The 19229-nt window shown below is 34.9% G+C and overlaps 1 protein-coding gene across 2 annotated transcripts in view; it reads right to left on the bottom strand.

Annotated features, from left to right (window-relative positions):
* The window catches only part of CCDC102B (coiled-coil domain containing 102B), a 187257-nt gene that overhangs the window by 118375 nt on the left and 49653 nt on the right, over window positions 1-19229 (bottom strand). For both annotated transcript variants that reach the window (XM_031441764.2, XM_064480425.1), the window contains exon 5: window positions 3672-3788. In XM_031441764.2, the coding sequence (XP_031297624.2) occupies window positions 3672-3788 (117 nt within the window). The remainder of the gene's footprint in view (window positions 1-3671; window positions 3789-19229) is intronic.

The raw sequence follows: 19229 nt of genomic DNA, 5'->3' as shown, positions 1-19229 counted from the left end.
TTTTAGCTGACTTACTGGATTAAGTAGGGAAAAGTCTGTCCATCCCATCTCTCCAAAGTAGAATAGAAATAGGATACAAATGTGTGGATGGGTGAGAAGAGAAAAGAACAAAATGCAGATAAGAAATAAGAAACCAAAATTCCAGACAATTTGATACTGTAATGATATATATTTTTTGGAATAATACCAGAAAAACTAATTATCTCCCCTTGGAAAATGTTTGTCCCAAAAAGTCTGGCCCCTAAAATAGTGTTTCCTGAGTATGAGTTTGCTTTCGAGCAGCAGTAAGATTGTAGAAAGAAGTAATGATTTCTTCACTCAGGATGCCAGTTCATTTCCATTCTAAATAAGCTCATTTTCGGTTCAAGGGGTCTTGATCTTAAATGTGGAGAAAAGATGAAATGTGTCCGCTGTGCACATGCGTATATACGTATGTTGAGACATATTCATCTATCAAGTGACTTCCTGCTTGGAGAATTCACCTCATTACCATTGGCCAGAAGAGTGAATTATTTAAATAATCTGGGGCCTTTTTTTTTTTTTTTTCTATCAGACCTGCATTTTGAATTTCCTTGACCAATCAGATTTCCCAAATGGGAAGATAATCATCAAACTACTTCGGAAAGAGACGCGGCAGTTGAAGAGATAAATAAAGCACACTCTTCAAGGGAAAAGTCTTATCAATTGGTGGGTGTTAGTAACAGTTTCTAAAAGGTATCCATGATGTATGGAGATCATCAATGGTTAGAAAATTGTAATGTTTGATATTAAAGTACCATTTAAAAATATTCCAGCTATATTGTTTGAAAATCTATCACATTTCCAGAGTCGTCACCTTCAGTAAACCCACAGGGTGAGGGCAGACCAAGGTAGTGACATCAGATAGTGACTGTGGCTTCGGGATTTCACTCATGACCTGGGTGCCCTTTGGTAAGTTGCCTAACCTGCTGAACAATCTGAACTTGAATGTGTCCCTCTGAGAAATTGGAACCCAATGAGAACATAGGTAAAATAATGTTTGAGGTTATTTTGTAACCTTGAGCAAGGTAAGTTCTCTAAGATTCTTTCCATTAAATGTAGACAAGAATACACAGATCATAAGAATGTCAAAATATTAAATGAGATTTTATATTTCAGTGGCCTGGAAATGTATATGTGATGTGTACTGTAAATCTCAGTAAATGGTAGCTATTATAATAAAGATGATATGAATAAAAATGAGCAGACAACTAGCAGTGTATGTTTAGATCAATAAAAAACAAATTAAAATGATTGTTTTGCCTATCAGCTAGGAAAATATTAAAAACAGTAATATATACTGTTGGCTATAGAATGAGCATGTTTATACATTGCAGGTGAGTGAGAATGTAAATTGATACAATTTTTCTAATGGACAATTTGGCAGTGTATATAAAATGTTAAAAAACAAACATTCTCTTGAACATTCTCTTGAAAGCTGTATCATTTCTAGGAATTTACCCTGAGCCATTTTTAAATGTCCAAAGATGTATACGCATACACGTATTTACTGCAGTGTTGGTTATAGATCTAAAAATAAAAGTAAACAGATTTTTAAAAATAGGTTACATTTTAATTAATTTATGACACAATTGCCCAATGACTTTTATGCAAACATAAAAAGCTATAATATGATTTTAAGACCTAAACATAACCGGTATAAAAAATAAAATAATGCCAACAAAGAGTATATGTTATGTTTTTCCCCCCAAGGAAAGGAAGTAGCTTTTATCCTAATTTAAAGTGTAAATGAACATATATATTCACATATACAACACACACAGAGACACACACATACAGACACACACACACAGACACACACACACACACACACACAAGCTTACTGTTTCTATAAGAATTTGTCCCAATATTGGTTTTCTTTTGAAAAAAGCTTTCTTTACGTAATTTAATTCAATTGAATGTACTATTCAAGTGCACACAGTAAAAGAGAGCTAATTCATGTTTACATTTGCTTTCAGTGTTCAGTGCTTCACTAAGAAATTTAAAAATAGGAAAATTATGTATCACAGTGCTTGAATGTCTTATGGAAGAGTGACTTTAGGGGGGTAAGATGTTTGTATCCTAATTTAAAAACAGAATTGAGCTCTATAGATATAAACTAGCTTACTCAAGGTCACATAACTAATAAATGAGTCTCAGAACTTTTTACTACATCAAACTAAAAAAGTCGCACATCAGAGACCCTATGTTGCTATTGCTCCCAATGTATCCTAAAAATGATGACATGAGACAATGCTCTCGACTCTGGGGGACAGTAATAACAGCCATGTGTACCTTTCTCTGTATTTGTCTCTATCTTCCAAGTAAGCTCGTATACAGCATGTTGTACGATGCTTTATCAAAGATGCTTCTCAGATCTCAGGGCCAAGAAAAAGCGGTACCTACCCTGATGGTTTGGTTCCTCTTAGAAAACGAAAGATATAAGAGCACTATTTTTTCCCTTTTGACTTAATTGTTAGGAGAGTTGATTTCAACAGTTCAATCTTACTCATCACCAATCTCTCCATACGCCCACCCTCACCTTTATATGACTCATAGGGAAGAGCCAATTAGCTCAGGAGGAGCTAGTTCTTCTGAACATCTCAGCTAATTCCCAAAAGTAAAAGCACTTTGCCTCAGACAATTTTTCCCCTGAAGTATGTAATCTTTTCAAAAGTCTTGTGTGACAACTAGTGTTACTCTCCCTTCCACTATTACAACCTGTAAACTGAGCCTCAAGAGAGGCTTAACGAGTTGACCAGAATAAAGTAATCAGTGAGTGATGAGCCACTTCTGCTCCCAGATCTATGCATTTTCATTTCCACTATGTTCACCTGATATAAAACATACTGTGGTGTGAATTCAGTCCTTGCAGAGTTTTATATGGAAGAAACCTTCTAAGACAAAGTACTTTCCTCTCAGCTTATATTTTTCCTAACAATTCCATTTCCTCAATTGTTTCTGCACATTTGTATCTAAGACATCTTCCAGAATTATCTGCTACAAAATAAATAATTTATGATTTTCCACGTTTAATGCACTAATACAATGTTCTAAAAAGTACAAATAATTCAATCCCCCTCCTATCTCCAAGGACGGTAATTTCTCCTTTATCACAAGACAAAGAAAACAGAATGTACAGTCCGTGAAAATTAATTTGTTGTTGTTATTGGTGGGAGTGGAAAATAGATGTTTCCACTATTTTGGTCGATATACCTAAGAAATGAACTAACTATAACAAAAGTGCGGTTGCTCTGCCTGCGGCTAGTTGCCAACTGCCATGTTAATTCAACCAGGATCTGCATGTAACAAATCTTGGATGTCATTGTTCCTGATTATAACTTAATTCATCAGATCCAGCAGCTAATTAAACTTTAATAAGTATGTATTCATAGTAACACTTGTATCAGCTAAAGTGTGCTTTTTTAGTCAAATAATATGTCTTTATAATACTCAGATAATTCAGATATAATATTGGACCAATACCATTCCATAGCATTTTAAATCCTATGTAATCTGATTACATTATTTTTGATTTTCCACAGCATTCTTTAAAAGAAAGTAACCAAAGATTCTCCAGTTACACTTCTTAAAATAGTATACCATTTAATAACCTTCAAATACATTGTATTACTCTTTATCCAATATCTTACCTCTGCTCTTAACTCATAGATCACCCTGTCCTTGGTGTTTTGAGATTTAGGTCCTTCCTTTATATCTCCTGGTATTTCTTCCATTTCATCTTTATGTTGACCATGAAGAACGTTAAACTGAAAAAAGAAAGTTAAAGTTATAGTCACATGATATTACAAAGCCTGGCTGCAGGATAATTCACATTAATTAGTCTTTCATTTTGCTTTCAGTTATTTTTGTTTCTATGTGGAGTTTGATAGGTTTTGTTGTTGCTGTTATAACTATTGTAGTTGAACCATGTATTTTTTTTACACCTGTAGTTGAAAAAAACCCTATGTTGTTGGAAGACAAATCAGCAAATCTCCATTAATCCAAATTTGCCAATTGAAAATTGGGCAGAGGTGGGTTACCTCCACAGATTCCTAATAATTAGCCAGTTGGATTCTAAACTAATCCAAGTAATTGTGGCATATGGGGGCATATGGGAAATCTATGTACCTTCTATTCAATTTTGCTATGAACCTAAAACTGCTGTAAAAAACAGAGTCTATAAAAAGAAATGTAGGAATGAGAAGAATCCTGGAAATGCAAATGGTGATTTTCCCCCAGAGCTGTTCTTATGATTGGAAGTTTTCAGCAGAACCATGACATTAGACGTGTGTGTGTGTGTGTGTGTGTATGTGTGTGTGTATATATATATGTATATATATAACATAAAGATAAATACCCATATGCTATTCTGTTTTCTTAACTTATGTTTTTTCCCCTAAACTATGTAGGTGAATGTTTCCAGAATTAAAATTATGTAACTTGTATGTAATCCTACAATAAATTAGAATATAAAAGCTATCACTATACCATCTAATTAAAATTTTAAAATAATATTACTCATGTTATTATCGTTAACCGTAATATTAAGCATGTGCTAGTCTCCAGGAACTGGACTTGATATGTATTTCTTTACTCAATGCTAACAGTAATCCTATGTGTTAGGTATTATTATTACCCCAACTTAAAGGAAAAAAAGCCGTATTTTTACTAGGCTTAAGTAACTTTCTCAAATTCACAAAGCTAATAATTGGAGAAAGAAAATTTGAGAACATTCTTGAGAAATTCATTACTTGAGTTCTTAATCATAAACCAATACTGTATCTATAATAATAAAGCTAAGTGGCACAAAAATTTTCTGAAAGGCAACAAGCTTACAGAAATACATAACAGAGGGAGCATAACAGAAGATACCACAGCCCCAACACACTAGAAATGGACCCGATGGCGGGAGGGGCTGATTTGCCAGCTACATAAAGGCTCCATGTTCAGAATGGGTAACGTGGAAAAAGGCGGACATCATGCCACAAAATTCACTGAAAGGTTGACTATGCATATTTCACTTTGTTTTCATGTCAGTTAAATAGACAGTGTGGTGTAGAACTCTGGCCAAAAGAAATCGAAATAAAAGTTACTTTGCTAAGGAAAATAATGAATTACAAGGGTAAAATAAAAGCAACAGGTTGTAAGTTGGGCTCACCAAAATAAAATTCACTCATTCTGGTAACTGAATGCCCTGAGCTTAATTTCTGAATCTTGGTCATTACTTCTTAGAGAATTAGGTCAATAATAAACTCGTCCATTGTCGACAGAACTTTCAATAAACCTCACCACTCAAAGGAGAGAAGAGGCAGGAAAACAAATTTTCCTATACAAATGGCAGAGAGAACCCACACCAGTTACCTTAAATAATTCCACTTCTTACTCATCATTGTAAGTGGAAAATCAAGGATCTCTGGACAAAGGGAGAACCTCAAGAATGTGAAAACTATGACCAAGATTAAGTAACAATGTCTGATAGGAAAAAAAATGAAACAGAAAAGTGGTGCAATTTAAGATATGAAAGAGAATTTTTTTTCTTTTTAAATCTAATCACAATCTTCAGGAAAAATGAATATATAATTGCATTCACAATTTAAGGACAAAGCAACTTCAAAATTTTAAAAAACAATAAAAGGAAACTTTAAAAAATGTATCTATTCATCCTTCCTTTAGAAAAACTTAACTATAAAAGTTAGAGGATAGAATTGAATGTTGGAGGGGTACCTGTTCCCTTGATGCATTCACTCCTTTGGACAGCTTGTGTGCACCCATAACTATAGCATTGCATAGGAATCAAAATTCTGACAACCTCCAAGTGTCCAGTTCCATCCTGAAGGTCTCCCCTGAACTCCCGACCCACATACCCAACTTCCTTCACTTCTACAGGCATCCAAAGCTTAGCAAATTGAGAAGACAGATTGAGTACTTCTTAAAATCTGTTTCTCTGCCAGTCTTTGCCATATAACAAATATCAACTCTTCCTTCCCTTTGATCAGGCCAAAAATATTAGTCTTATCCTTCACTTTTTTATTCTCTGATATGCCACATCCAGACTAAAAACAAATCAATTGAACTTAGCCTTCCAATGATCAATAAATCCAACAACTTCACCACCTACACCACTGCCGCCCTGATCAATGACCATGATCTTAGTGACTTTAATAACTGCCACACTCTCTACTTCTCATCAGAGGTCTGGATTCCCTTTCTCAAAACAGCAGTCAAACAAAGCCTTTTGATCATGCAATGTCCCTGCTCAAATCTTTCCAGGGGCTTCCCAATCCATTTAGAGTATAAATCAAAGTCCTTATTAGCCGCTTGGTCCTATAACCTCTCAGTTCTGGTCTCCTATTCCTACCCCTATTCTAAGCCAATCCCTCTGGCCTTCCCACGGTTCCCACCACTCCAGATAGGCAAAAGCAAAAGAGAATATAAAAACAATAAATTAAATACCGTACAGCTAAAGCAATTAAAACAATATAACAGAAAAAAAAATTGATGAACAGATTAATCCAATATACTCCCTCCTACTAAAAACTGAGTTATTTCGATCATTTTCTAAATTATATTTTGAAGTCAGAAACATCTAAATGTTGCCACTTACCTCAACTTTAGTTTAGATTATGGATGTAATTAAAATCTGTTTAGCAACTGAAAATGTGAAAGCCATGGAGGGGCAGATGCTAAAGATTATTAATTTAGCAGAATTATAAACATCATCCATAAATGATATATACCACATTAGTTAAATTGAAAATGACAGAAATAGGAAGTATCTGATAGAGTGAATGAGTCAGCATTAGAAAGCATTTTCCAAGTTCATGTCCTTTTATTTAAAATTCATTTAAGTATAGTCTCTTGCAATGCTTTTTTTTTTTTAAATTGCATCATAATATAATTCCAAAATTCCTCTTTAAAATTCCTCTTTTCGTACTGCAGTATCTGTGAAAGGTTAAGCCAGGCAACTTGTCATATCTCTGACTTCAGAAATATCTGCCATAATTTGCTTCTGGAAAATTAGTAACATTATGCGTAAATATTTCCTTTAATACATTTAGACTAGGAAAGAGTGGAAAAATTTTCTAGAGATAATGTCTAGAAAACAAAAAAACTGTGTAACAAAGAAAAACATTTTCTTATTTAATCAGATAATACAGGAGAAGAAAAATGCATTCAACATTCAATTAATCACCAAGCATCATGATCTTTCACTTGTGTATTTCTCAACTCTCCAGATCTCTCCACGTCTCCTACCAGTCTTAGGGCAGCTGATTATTTCTTTCTGGACCTGGATTACCATGACAGACTCATAACAGGTTCCTCATCACCCACACCCGACAAATCTTTTATTTACACTGAAGTTTCAGTCATTTTTTTTTTTATTGTAATCAGATTGACCCTGGTCAACACACTTCAATGGCTTTTCCCACTGCCTTCATCTGGAGACAAACATTTATAATTTAGGTTTGGGGATAAGTATTGACTATCAGTTTAGAATATACGACCAAATGTTTAAGAGTCATGCAGGTTCTGGTAGGGATACCATATTCCTATAAAACGTGAGGACTATATGAAGAAAATGGGCCCCAACAGAAGGCTACCCAAATGCAGAGAACCCAAGCAGAGCTAACAAGATTCCATTCATTCAAATACTTTGCATTAGCTGTAAGTGTACAGAGAAGCCTCCAAAACTTCATCACTTACAGCTCCAAAACTTAGCTCAAAATTTTTTTCAGTAAACTTTACCTAATTCCTTCCCTCAACCTTACAGAATGGTAGTAAAGACACTAAAGAATATTTCTACTATGGTTAATGCAGATTTCACTGTATCCTTCAAGCCAAAATAAAAACACTAAATAACTGATTTTCATGGCCTTTAAGCTCTTTTGCTTTCTTGCTGATGTATTCTTTACCTTTTTAAAGTTTGTCTTAAACAGTATATTTATTTAGACTCAAAGAATAAAATTCCTGGTGAATTTTAAATATTGATACTTTAAATAAAATAGTTCACACTTTATGCAATGATATCTAAAAACCATAGAAATGTGCTATTCACTACCATCTATTCAAAAATATGTATTGTTAATTTTATTTCTTGGATTTTTATTTCTATTCTACCTCCTCCATATCATCAAACTTTAATATATGTTTATACTTGAAAACGTTTTTACTCTATAATATACAATAAAAATATATATAAAATGTAGGTATATATTTAGGCTGTAAGACTCCAAATATTTAAAAGTTTCTTTTAGATTGAATTGTCTTAACAATTATTACGGGTACGTGGTTGCTTAAAAATAAGACAGGACATCACATTTTGTGGTAGGTAACTGTTAAATATAAACTAATCATTTGCTGGAAATGCATCTCTTAATGAGATGGATAGATACATTTTTTTCAATTAGTTTGCGTATCCATGGATGAAATTACTTATTGATAGAATTAAATAAGAATTATGTCAGTTTTATTTATTCTTTTTAAAATGTGGGCACAGAGAAAGTGGATCACACATGTTGACAGAAATAGAAGATATTTTGTTATAGTAGTCATTGTGTTATTTTTTAATATCCTACTAAGTATATGGCAAAGCCACACTTTGATCTTATACCAAAATTTGTTTTTTATTATCTAAAAACAGGCCAATCCATTAAGCCCTATTCCAGTATTTTTATGAAAAGGAAAAGTAAAACCCTCTCAGGTGCAAAAGGTTTGGGGACCCATTAGTAGCTGGTTTCTCAACACCAGTATTTAAAAATATCTTGTTTGGTTCTCCTTAGTTTTTCTGACTCTGGAAAAATGCTCTAAAATAATACTGGGGTTTGGAAAGAAATATGCCTTTCACTTGCGAAGTGGATAGAAAGTAACGTGGGAAAAGACAACTTGCTTGCAAAGTACTTCCTCAGGCAGATGGATTTTTAAAGACCACAATGGAAGTTGGAAATCTGGAGTTGAAAGCCACACTGCTATCTCTGCAGGGAATGTGAGAGGAAGTCAGTGGTGTGGTGGTGGTAATTATTTTAACGATTGCAAACCTCTCCATGGAAACAGACACAGCAATGAGAATAAGAAAATAAAAAAATCTACAGATGCCAATAGTAAAATTAGGTGACGAGTCTTCCTGGTGAATCCTAAGATACAAGTGGGTTAAGACAACCCACTCACAGATTCAAAAATTGCGGTTATCAGCACCTGCTTGAGAAAATTAAAGGGAAGCACCAAACTTCCCTTTGGTGAACAGGAGAACCCCAAACTTACAACAGACATTACCTGGAAAGTGTGTTGGGTCAATGTAAAGACAGTAGATGAAACTAGGGGAGTTTTACAAATTTTGCTTGGGAAGCGTATGCAAGGGGCCCATTGTAAAGTCTGAAGAACTGGAGCAATCTCTATCCTATGCACTCTTAAAAAAAAAAAACCCAAAAAAACAAAAACAAAGCTTCTTTCAAAAACACTCTACACTCAAAGGGAAATGCTGAGAACACAATCCATATTGAGAGGAACATTGGCAATAAAGGCAAAGAATGGATCCTTATAAATATGGTCTAGGAACAGAGCCCAGAGTTCTGGGGAAGGACAAGACCATAATCTGGGGCACATTACACAATGTTAAGAGCAGTGAGCACTAGAGAAGTGAAGCTAGAAAACATTTCTTTATTCACCCACTTTCTATTATACATACCAAAAAACACCTGAATCCATTTATGAATGAGCAAGAGGATCATAGCTGAATCATCTGTAATAGTATATAAGGACAGAATAACGAAATAATCTTAAATACAATGAGAATATGCTATAGATGAGAACATTCTAGAAATACATGCCCAGTAGAGAAAAACCAAACAAAAATCAAATTTTTCAATGGGATCTAAACAACATCAATAAAATTATAAATAACATGAAAGAACAACTCAGTCAAGAACTTAAAAAATTCAGAAAAGTTCAGTAAAACAAAACGACAACCTACAGAATGGGAGAAAATGTTTGCAAATGATGAAACCGACAAAGGCTTGATCTGCAGAATATATATGCAGCTCATATGACTTAATAAGAAAAAAAACAAACAACCCAATCCAAAAATGAGCAGAAGACCTAAACAAGCAATTCTCCAAGGAAAACATACAAATGGTCAATAGGCACATGAAAAAATGCTCAATATCACTAATTATCAGAGAAATGCAAATCAAAACTACAATGAGGTATCACCTCACACCAGTCAGAATGGCCATCATTCAAAAGTCCACAAATGACAAATGCTGGAGAGGCTGTGGAGAAAAGGGAACACTCCTACACTGCTGGTGGGAATGCAGTTTGGTGCAGCCACTGTGGAAAACAGTATGGAGATCCCTCAAAAGACTAGGAATAGACTTACCATATGACCCAGGAATCCCACTCCTGGGCATATATCCAGAAGGAACCCTACTTCAAAATGACACCTGCACCCCAATGTTCACAGCAGCACTGTTTACAATAGCCAAGACATGGGAACAGCCTAAATATCCATCAAGAGATGACTGGATAAAGAAGAGGTGGTATATTTATACAATGGAATACTATTCAGCCATAAAAACTGACATTATAACGCCATTTGCAGCAACATGGATGTCCCTGGAGAATGTCATTCTAAGTGAAGTAAGCCAGAAAGAGAAAGAAAAATGCCATATGAGATTGCTCATATGTGGAATCTAAAAATAGAAACACATAAATACAAAACAGAAACAGACTCATAGTCATAGAATACAAACTTGTCGTTGCCAAGGGGGCGGGGGGTGGGAAGGGACAGATTGGGATTTCAAAATTTATAGATACTGACAGGCATATACAGAATAGATAGACAAGATTATACTGTATAGCACAGGGAAATATATACAAGATCTTGTGATAGCTCACAGCGAAAAAAAAAGTGAAAATGAATATACGTATGTTCATGTATAATTGAAAAATTGTGCTCTATGCTGGAATTTGACACAACATTGTAAAATGACTATAACTCAATAAAAAATGTAAAAAAAATTCAGAAAAGTAATTGTATTCAGGAAAGAATTAGAAATAAAGGAAAAATAATTTCTGAATAAACTAAGAGAACACAAGAACAAATAGGTGCAACAGACAACGCCACACGAGACAAAGTAAAGAAAGACGCTCAGTATCCAAAAGTAATGAACCAACTGTGACAAACAGAGGAGAGTGACTAAGATTCAAAGTATTTATAAATTTCCCAGTTTTCCCCACTGCAATGGCCTGGAAATAACGACTATCTCAGCAGCAGTGCCCTTATTTAGCTATGAACAGATTGTGGTCTTGAGGTATTTCCCACTGTAAGAATCCAGGACTCTGAAGTCTGGCTTGTTCTAGATATAAAACAAGGATAATCCTGGTATATCTTGACATACCATGGATTACGGAAACTATAAAGGTCTGCAAGGATTGTGTCACATGTCCTCAGCGCCAGCACAAAGAAGCTTCTGTTCTCTAAATATGGGGATTTTTGAATATCAGTAGGGATAATTACAGTAAATTAAAGCACACTCAATAAGCTTAAGTTCATGAATTCATAATGATACAAAAAAAAAAAAACAAAACCATAATTTGATTAACACTGGGGAATGCTAGTGAACTAATTCATTATTCTGTAAATTGGTAAAGGAAGGGAAAATAATCTGTCTTGTGTCCTGACCATATAAAAGCACACAAAGCATCACATAAGAGGAGGTTCTCTTCATATAAATATTCCAAAGAACAACCTCAGCAGAAATAACAGAATTAGAACATCACAACTTTGCAGCTCCTAGTTGATCATTGGTTCTAGGCAGTGAGCACCCATCTGCCAGCACCACAAAGAGACACACAAACACCACGTGCTTCTTAACAGAAGAATAAGTCATCTAGGAAAAAGCTCTGAAACTGAATCACATCAAACCTACAGATCCAGATACCATTTTATGGGGAATAGAAAGGACAGAGACATACTGAATCACACCCTAGGCTGCCGTCTCCAAAATCCAAAATAAAACTTCACAGGGCAAATGCCTGGCTTTTTTTTTTTTCCTTTTTTAATAAAGGACAGGAAGAAATAAATATAAAGAAAAATCTACATATTAAAACTTAAAAAGACATATCCAATGAAAATGTCTAAGCTTTATTTGAATTTTTATTCTAATAAGCGATCTGTGAAAATAAAATTGATGTTTATTAGAAAATTAGACCTTTGAACACTGAATACTTGATAAAGCAAATTATCGTTAATTTTTTTAGGCCTGAAAATGGCATTACTATGTTTAACACAGAAAAGTCCTTATGTTTCGAGATACATATGAAAATACTTCCAGATGGAATAATGCAAAGTAGGAATGGGGTTGGGGAAGTAGGGGTAGAAAAGATTGGCCAAGAGATAATAATTATTAAATATAGCTGATGGGGTTCTTTGGGGCTCATCATAGTATTATTTCTACTTTTGTATATAGCTGAAATTTTCCATAATCAAGTCTAAAAAATAGCACTCCCCTTGCTTATAAGCTCTATTTCCTGCCCCTGTGCATGAACCTACTTGGAAAGTAGTCCAGTATAAGGATTTCTGACTTCTCTTAAAGTACAGAATCTATTAATCAATAGTTTTCTTGTTGTTAGTAATTCAGTAGCAGAACCTGTATCTAGTAAAGACATAATCAGTCTTTTATATGGAAATCATGAAATGTACATGTAATGGGAAGCTGACTTCTTCTTCTGCATATGGTTGTGGGTGTGCGGATGACGATGAATGGTAGCCCATCCAAGAGTTACATCAAGTCATAAAATTATAAACCGAAAGTATGAAAAAGAACACATCCCTATTGTGACCATTGGAAATTATTCAAAAGGTCATTTTGGAAACCACCGTTTTGTCATACAACTTCATTCTCCCAGTAGCATTTCAGTGCAGGCTCAGTACTTGCTTCAGTTATCCAAGGTTATACCCTTTAGCTGATAGCTGTTTTCTGTCCACAGAGTCACTCAAAGGCTAAGGGAAAGCCAGTTCGAGTCCCAAGGAATTATTTATTATTTTTAACATTTATCCACGAGGTTATAAAGGATATCGCAGTGGTCAATGGGGGATTAGTCATGACTTGCAGAGAATATTCATCTGAGAAATTTAATTTGTATTTCATGAAGAGGTTAACTAACATATTTTAGTTCAAATAAAACACCTAATAAGAGAATACAATGGAGTATAATTCTTTATGTGGGTATTTTTCAATCTGTATAATATATATGTAGAGAGAGATGTTTATGCCAACTTGTTTGATCAGTAGAAAGAAGTTATTTTGTACAATGATTGACAAACGGGAATTGGTCACTTTCCTTTATTCCATTTTCAATCTAGAAATGTTTTCCTTTTTTCCCCCCTGACTTTTGAGTTATCCACTTCTAACAACTTCAGATACTAAATCAAAACAAAATAATTGTATTTCTTCATCATGTAGGCTCCAAATACAATTTCTAGCCTTTTTATGAAAGAATAACAGCAGAGTGATCAAAAAGATACTGGAAAAGCATCAGGAAAGCTGTGTTCTGGACCTGGTCCTGCTAAGCTTTTCTTAGACAGTCTTTCAGGTCTCAAATTATTTTATTTTATGTAAAAGGAGGGAGATACACTAGATTTTAATCTAAGTAACCAATTTGACTATTTATGTGAAAGACTGAAATTATTTCCCTCTTGATAAATTAATAAAAGGAAGAAAGATTAACAGCTTAGAAATCATGTGAAAAACAAAATATTACAGGACGAAAAAGGGTAATGTCCTTTGTTCTCTTAATTCAATAAAATGGAAAATATTTTTAATAAAAATATAAGATTATTCTTTTAAAACAGATTATCATGACTTATCAAAGCATTCACAAAGCACATATAAACCCAAATTCCATATAAAAACTGCTTTTTAAAATATTAAAAGGGAAAAAGATGAAAAAATCATATTTCTAATATATAATCAAAACAATACTGACTGCTGGCTAAGACGAAGTAACAATAGCCAAATTTGCCCACCTGAAACCACTAAAAAGCAAGAAAAATAGAAGAAATAATTGTAAAGACATTGATTATCAATCAATCCCTGAGGAAATGGAAAGCAAACAAAAAAAAAGCCCTAGAACTGCTCAGTTTACTACGTGGAAAGAGTTTCAGTTCACAGAGTAGGGAGGGAGAGCAAGGAAGCGGCTGATGGTCTCCCTGAGGTTGGGTGGAGCGGGGAGCCATGCGCTGAGGGTTACCTCCCACAAGAGCACCAGAGAGGAGGGAGCAGAGCGGAGGGGAAGCCTGGAGGTCTGCGGAGGACTCACCAGGGGGTGATCTGAGCATAACTGAAAGAAAGCTAAACCTCAAAAGAATGAAAAGAAGCACTCTCAAGGACTCAGATATGGCCAATAATAATTCCTATTCCCAACTGCCGATGTGGAAGTTCTCATAATTCACATTTCCATTAGGAAATGACTCAGAATGGTTTGCCTTCGTAGGAAAATATAGCCCTGGACGAAATGTTCCTTTGGTCTCACCTAACAAGGCTTAAAACCTTAAAGACAAGAAAACATAAAAATATCTCCAAGTGAAGAAACTACATCTCAGGACAAAGCTCAAAAATAACTTTAGAAAATTAAAACATTCAGCACCACCCACAAGATATATTTTCTAATGACAGGAGTCCAGTCAAAAACTGCACGTCATGCAGACAAACAGAACACAGGGTCCCTAAAGAGGAGAAAAATCAATCAGTTGAAACTGGCCCAGAAGTAACAAAGACGACAGAATTAGAAGGGACCAAAAGGGCTTAACACTTCCCTCAGCCTGACTAAATTTTAGAAGGCTTTATTTGTGGCTACTGGTTCTTGGCTTTCATTGTCTAAGAGTGTGTTTATTTTGAAAACAACCAAAATGAATAGTGATTGTAAGTTCTTTCTCAGCCCTTTGAGATATCAATCTTTTCCCAGACTTTTGCCAGCTTTATAACCCAGGGATGTGCTTCTTTAGGACCTGCAAACTCTCTTTGAAATAAAAGCACTGAAGGAGACAGCACTTGTCCAGTCTCTATGGGAAGGAAATTAGCAAACACTGATAATCTAATCAGAGAGAACATTTGAAAACTCAGGAACAATCAAGGTGTTCCATGTATGCCCTTCCGAGCCCTCCAGCACATTTCCGCAGGCGCACCCCAGCAGAACTACAATGGGAGCCAATTAGCAAACAGTGGGACAACTTCAAGAGGCTATTAACAAGTTTATAATCCGTGTCTCTGACAAAGAAGTGGAGACAGATATTTGAAAAAAAAAAATGACTAGAAAATTTCCAAATTTAATAAGAAGTATGAGCACATAGATCTAAGAAATTCAACAAACCCCAAGCACAAAGATAGATAAAGAGATCATATCCATACACATCAAGATCAAATTGCTCAAAGCAGGTAATGAAGAACAAGTCTGTTTTTTCCATCATTTATAACTATCAAATGTGCCTTAAAGTTTTTTTGTATATTTTTCCAGTTTATTGAGACATAATTGACATGTAACATTGTATAAATTCAAGGTGTACAGTGTGATGATCTGATACATATACATTTTGTGAAACGTTTACCATAATAAGATTAGTTAACACAGCCTTCACTTCACATAATTACCACCTTGTTATTATTATGGTGAAAACATTAAAGCTCTACTCTTATGGTAACTTTTGAGTATACAATATTGCTAACTACAGTCACCATGCTGTATTCCAAAGTGGCTGTATCATTTTGCTTTCTCACCAGCAATGAATGAGAATTCCTGCTGCTCCACATCCTTGCCAACATTTGGTGTTGTCAGAAGCGTTCTGGATTTTGGCCGCTCTTGGCCACTCTAACAGGTGTGTAGTAGTACCTCATTATTACTTTAATTTGCATTTTCCTGATGATATAGGGTGTGACAGCATCTTTTTCATATGTTTATTTGCCACCTGCACATCTTTGGTGAGGTGTCAAAGTCTGTGGCCCATTTTTCAATCTGATTTCTTGAGTTCTCATCATTGAGCTTTAATAGTTCTTTGCATATTTTGGAAAATGGCCCTTTATCAGATGTGTCTTCTGCAAATATTTTCCCCTAGTCCTTGACTTGTCCTCTCCTTCTCTTGACAATGTCTTTAGCAGAGCAAAAGTTTTTGATTTTAATGAAATCAGGCTTATCAGTTACTGCACTCAAAATCATGCTTTCGCTGTATCTAAAACAGCATTACCATACTCAAGTTACCCAGCTTTTCTCCTACGTTATCTTCTAGGACTTTGATAGTTTTGTGTTTTACATGTAGGTCTATGATCCGTTTTGAGTTAATTTTTGTGAAAGTTGTGAGGTCTGTGTTTAGATTCTCTTTTATTTGTTGGCACGTGGATGTCCAGTTGTTCCAGCATAACAGGTTGAAAAGTCTATCTTTGCTCCATTGCTTTTGTTTCTTCTCAAAGATTAGCTGACGATATTTAAGTGGGTCTATTAAGTTCTCTATTGTATTCCATTGATCTATTTGTCTGTTCTTCTGCCAGTGTTGCACTGTCCTAATTACTGTAGTTTCCTAAGTCCTAAAGTCAGGTAGCATTAATTCTCCAGCTTGATCTTCTCCTTCAGTATCGTTTGTCTCTCTATATAAACTTTAGAACAGTTTGTTGATATCCATAAAATAACTTGCTCAGACTTTTATTGAGGATTGCATTGAGTCTATAGATCAAGTAGGAAAGAACTAGCATCTTGACAGGATTTGAGTCTTCCTATCCATGAATAGAAGCATCTTCAAGATATACGTTTGAATGTTATACCATTGTAATTATTCCTTTTAAGCCTTTTAAAGTTCACAGAATATTGTTCTCTAAGTTCTCTCTCTCTCCGTTTCTGTTTCTCTCTCACACATACACACACTCAAAGAGTCCCAAGTCCTTTAGTTCACAAAGAACGAGAAATTATAGAACATCAAAGTTCTTGGGGAAAAATATGTGTTTTCAATTTTTACTTTTAGAAAAACAGAGTTTTTAAAGGATTAGCATGGTTTAATTCTTAATTAAATACTGCCTGTAGCTGCATATAATTACTATAGTATAAAACTAGGAAGAATTAAATACACATGTTTGCATACATTTTATTGGAGCTAAAGTATGTGATTGAATGTCACCAAGTAAAAAATTAGTGCCAACTTTGGTATTAATGAAAGAATGTCATATTTCTGCAAAACCTTAGAAATGGAAATGCTTTTGTTATCCAACTTAGTTTTAGTTTCTTAATAACCTGCCCTTCTATCAAAATCAAAGTTTCATTTAAGGAAAATATTACTTTAAAGTGTTTACCTCTTGCTTCAGACATGCATAAAGCCCCTAAATGTTAATATTTTTTATTATGGGAAACGGAAAATTACACCTCCTAATATGTTTCTTTTCCTAAATGAGGTTGCCATAAAATAGTTAGCATGTTTATGTTCTTAACCAGTTTGGGACAGGAATAGTTGGTAGGCTGGCAGATTATGGAAACTCTACTCAAAGACTTACATAAGTTGAAAGAAGCCAGTCACAAATTTCCACTTATACGAAATGTCCAGAATAGGTAAATCTATAATATTACATTCATGATTACTAATAAGTAATCACTAATACATAAGAAATGAATGCCAAGGGATCTAAAGTTTCTCTCTGGACAGATGAAATGTTCTAAAGGTGACTGTGGTAACCGTCACATAGCTCTGTGAATATATTAGAAACCACTGAATTTTACTCATTACAAGGAATTGTTTGGTATGTGAACTATATCTCAATAAAGCTGTTAAGATATGCAAAAAGCAAAGATTATTTGAATTAAAAGAATGACAGCAATTATGCCTTCTAATTTAATTTTACATCACAAAGGGTTTCTGTTAGGAGTGTCCTTAATCGAACGATCTGAAGGACAATGTAAGCTCTCACCTTGTAATTTGTCTCCCTGGAACCCTTATTCTGGGAAGAATCAAAAATCCTACTCACTCACTCCTGTGTATTTCATAATTTAACAGTGAGAATGTGATTCCAAGTGAATCTGAGCATTTCACACTTAAACTCTCTCTGTCAATACTGGTGCTGGAAGTAGGCATACGATGCTGTCTGTAATGTAATTAAGTTACTCTTGGAAACATTCCATCTTATATGATTTTCCACTAATTTGGTGACTTGAAATTTAATACACTCTTACTCCTCCTAACATATGGCGTTCTCTAAATCATTGGAGATTGGAGCCTGACCTGTACAAACCTTTCCCACAACCAAAGAGCTGACAGAATTGCTTTTCTTCTTTGGGACTTTGTGCCTTTTTTGTGCAAACAATGCAGTATCTAGAATCAGCAAAAGCCATCTATACAGTGAAAAAAAAAGTCAGAACAATGGAAAATTGGCCAAAAGTGAGCAAAGTCATAAAATATATAAAGTATTACACACTTCATTTGATAACTGATATTACTAACTAGGAGTACATATAGCTCATTTGGTGCCAATAGTGCAACTGGCAAAAGGGGAAAAAAATCATTGAGTGGAAAGAAACCAGGACTTGCAGAGAGCAGATCTGGTCAGGTTATGGCTTTTTCAGTCAGGCTGGTGTATTAAGGTTCTTTAGAGAAACAGACCAAGATACACATAATTTCATATATTTTTATTTTTCAAAAAGATATTTATCATAAGGAATGGGCTCACTTGATTATGGAGGCTGACAACTCCCAAGATCTAAGTCTAGTCAGCAAGCTGGAGACCAAGGAGAACTAGCAGTGAAAGCTCTGGTCTGAGTTAAAAGACCAGAGAACCAGAAGGGCTCACGAGAGCCCCAGTCCAACAGGCTCAAGAGCCAGGAAGAGCTAATGTTTCCATTCAAGTCTAAAACAAGGAAAAAAACTGATGCCCAGTTCAGAGACACTCAGACAGAAGGAATTCCCTAACACTTACACAGGAGTCAGACTTTTTGTTTATTCAGGCCATCAGGTGATTAGACAAGGCCCACCCACATTAGGAAAGGCAACGTGCTTTACTCAGTCTCCTGATTCAAATGTTAATCTCCAAAAACACCCTCACAGACACACCCAGAGTCATGCTTGACCAGATATCTGGGCACCTGGCGGTGGCCAAGCCAAGTTGATCTTTAACATAAAATTATCACAGTTGGTTTTTAGGGGTTTCCATGGTCACCCACCCCGTCTAGCTCAAGTTTTAGAGCAA

This window comes from Camelus dromedarius, chromosome 28, assembly GCF_036321535.1.
Source record: "Camelus dromedarius isolate mCamDro1 chromosome 28, mCamDro1.pat, whole genome shotgun sequence".
In the NCBI taxonomy this organism is placed as follows: Eukaryota; Metazoa; Chordata; class Mammalia; order Artiodactyla; family Camelidae; genus Camelus; species Camelus dromedarius.
This window is presented reverse-complemented; position numbering and strand designations above follow the sequence as displayed.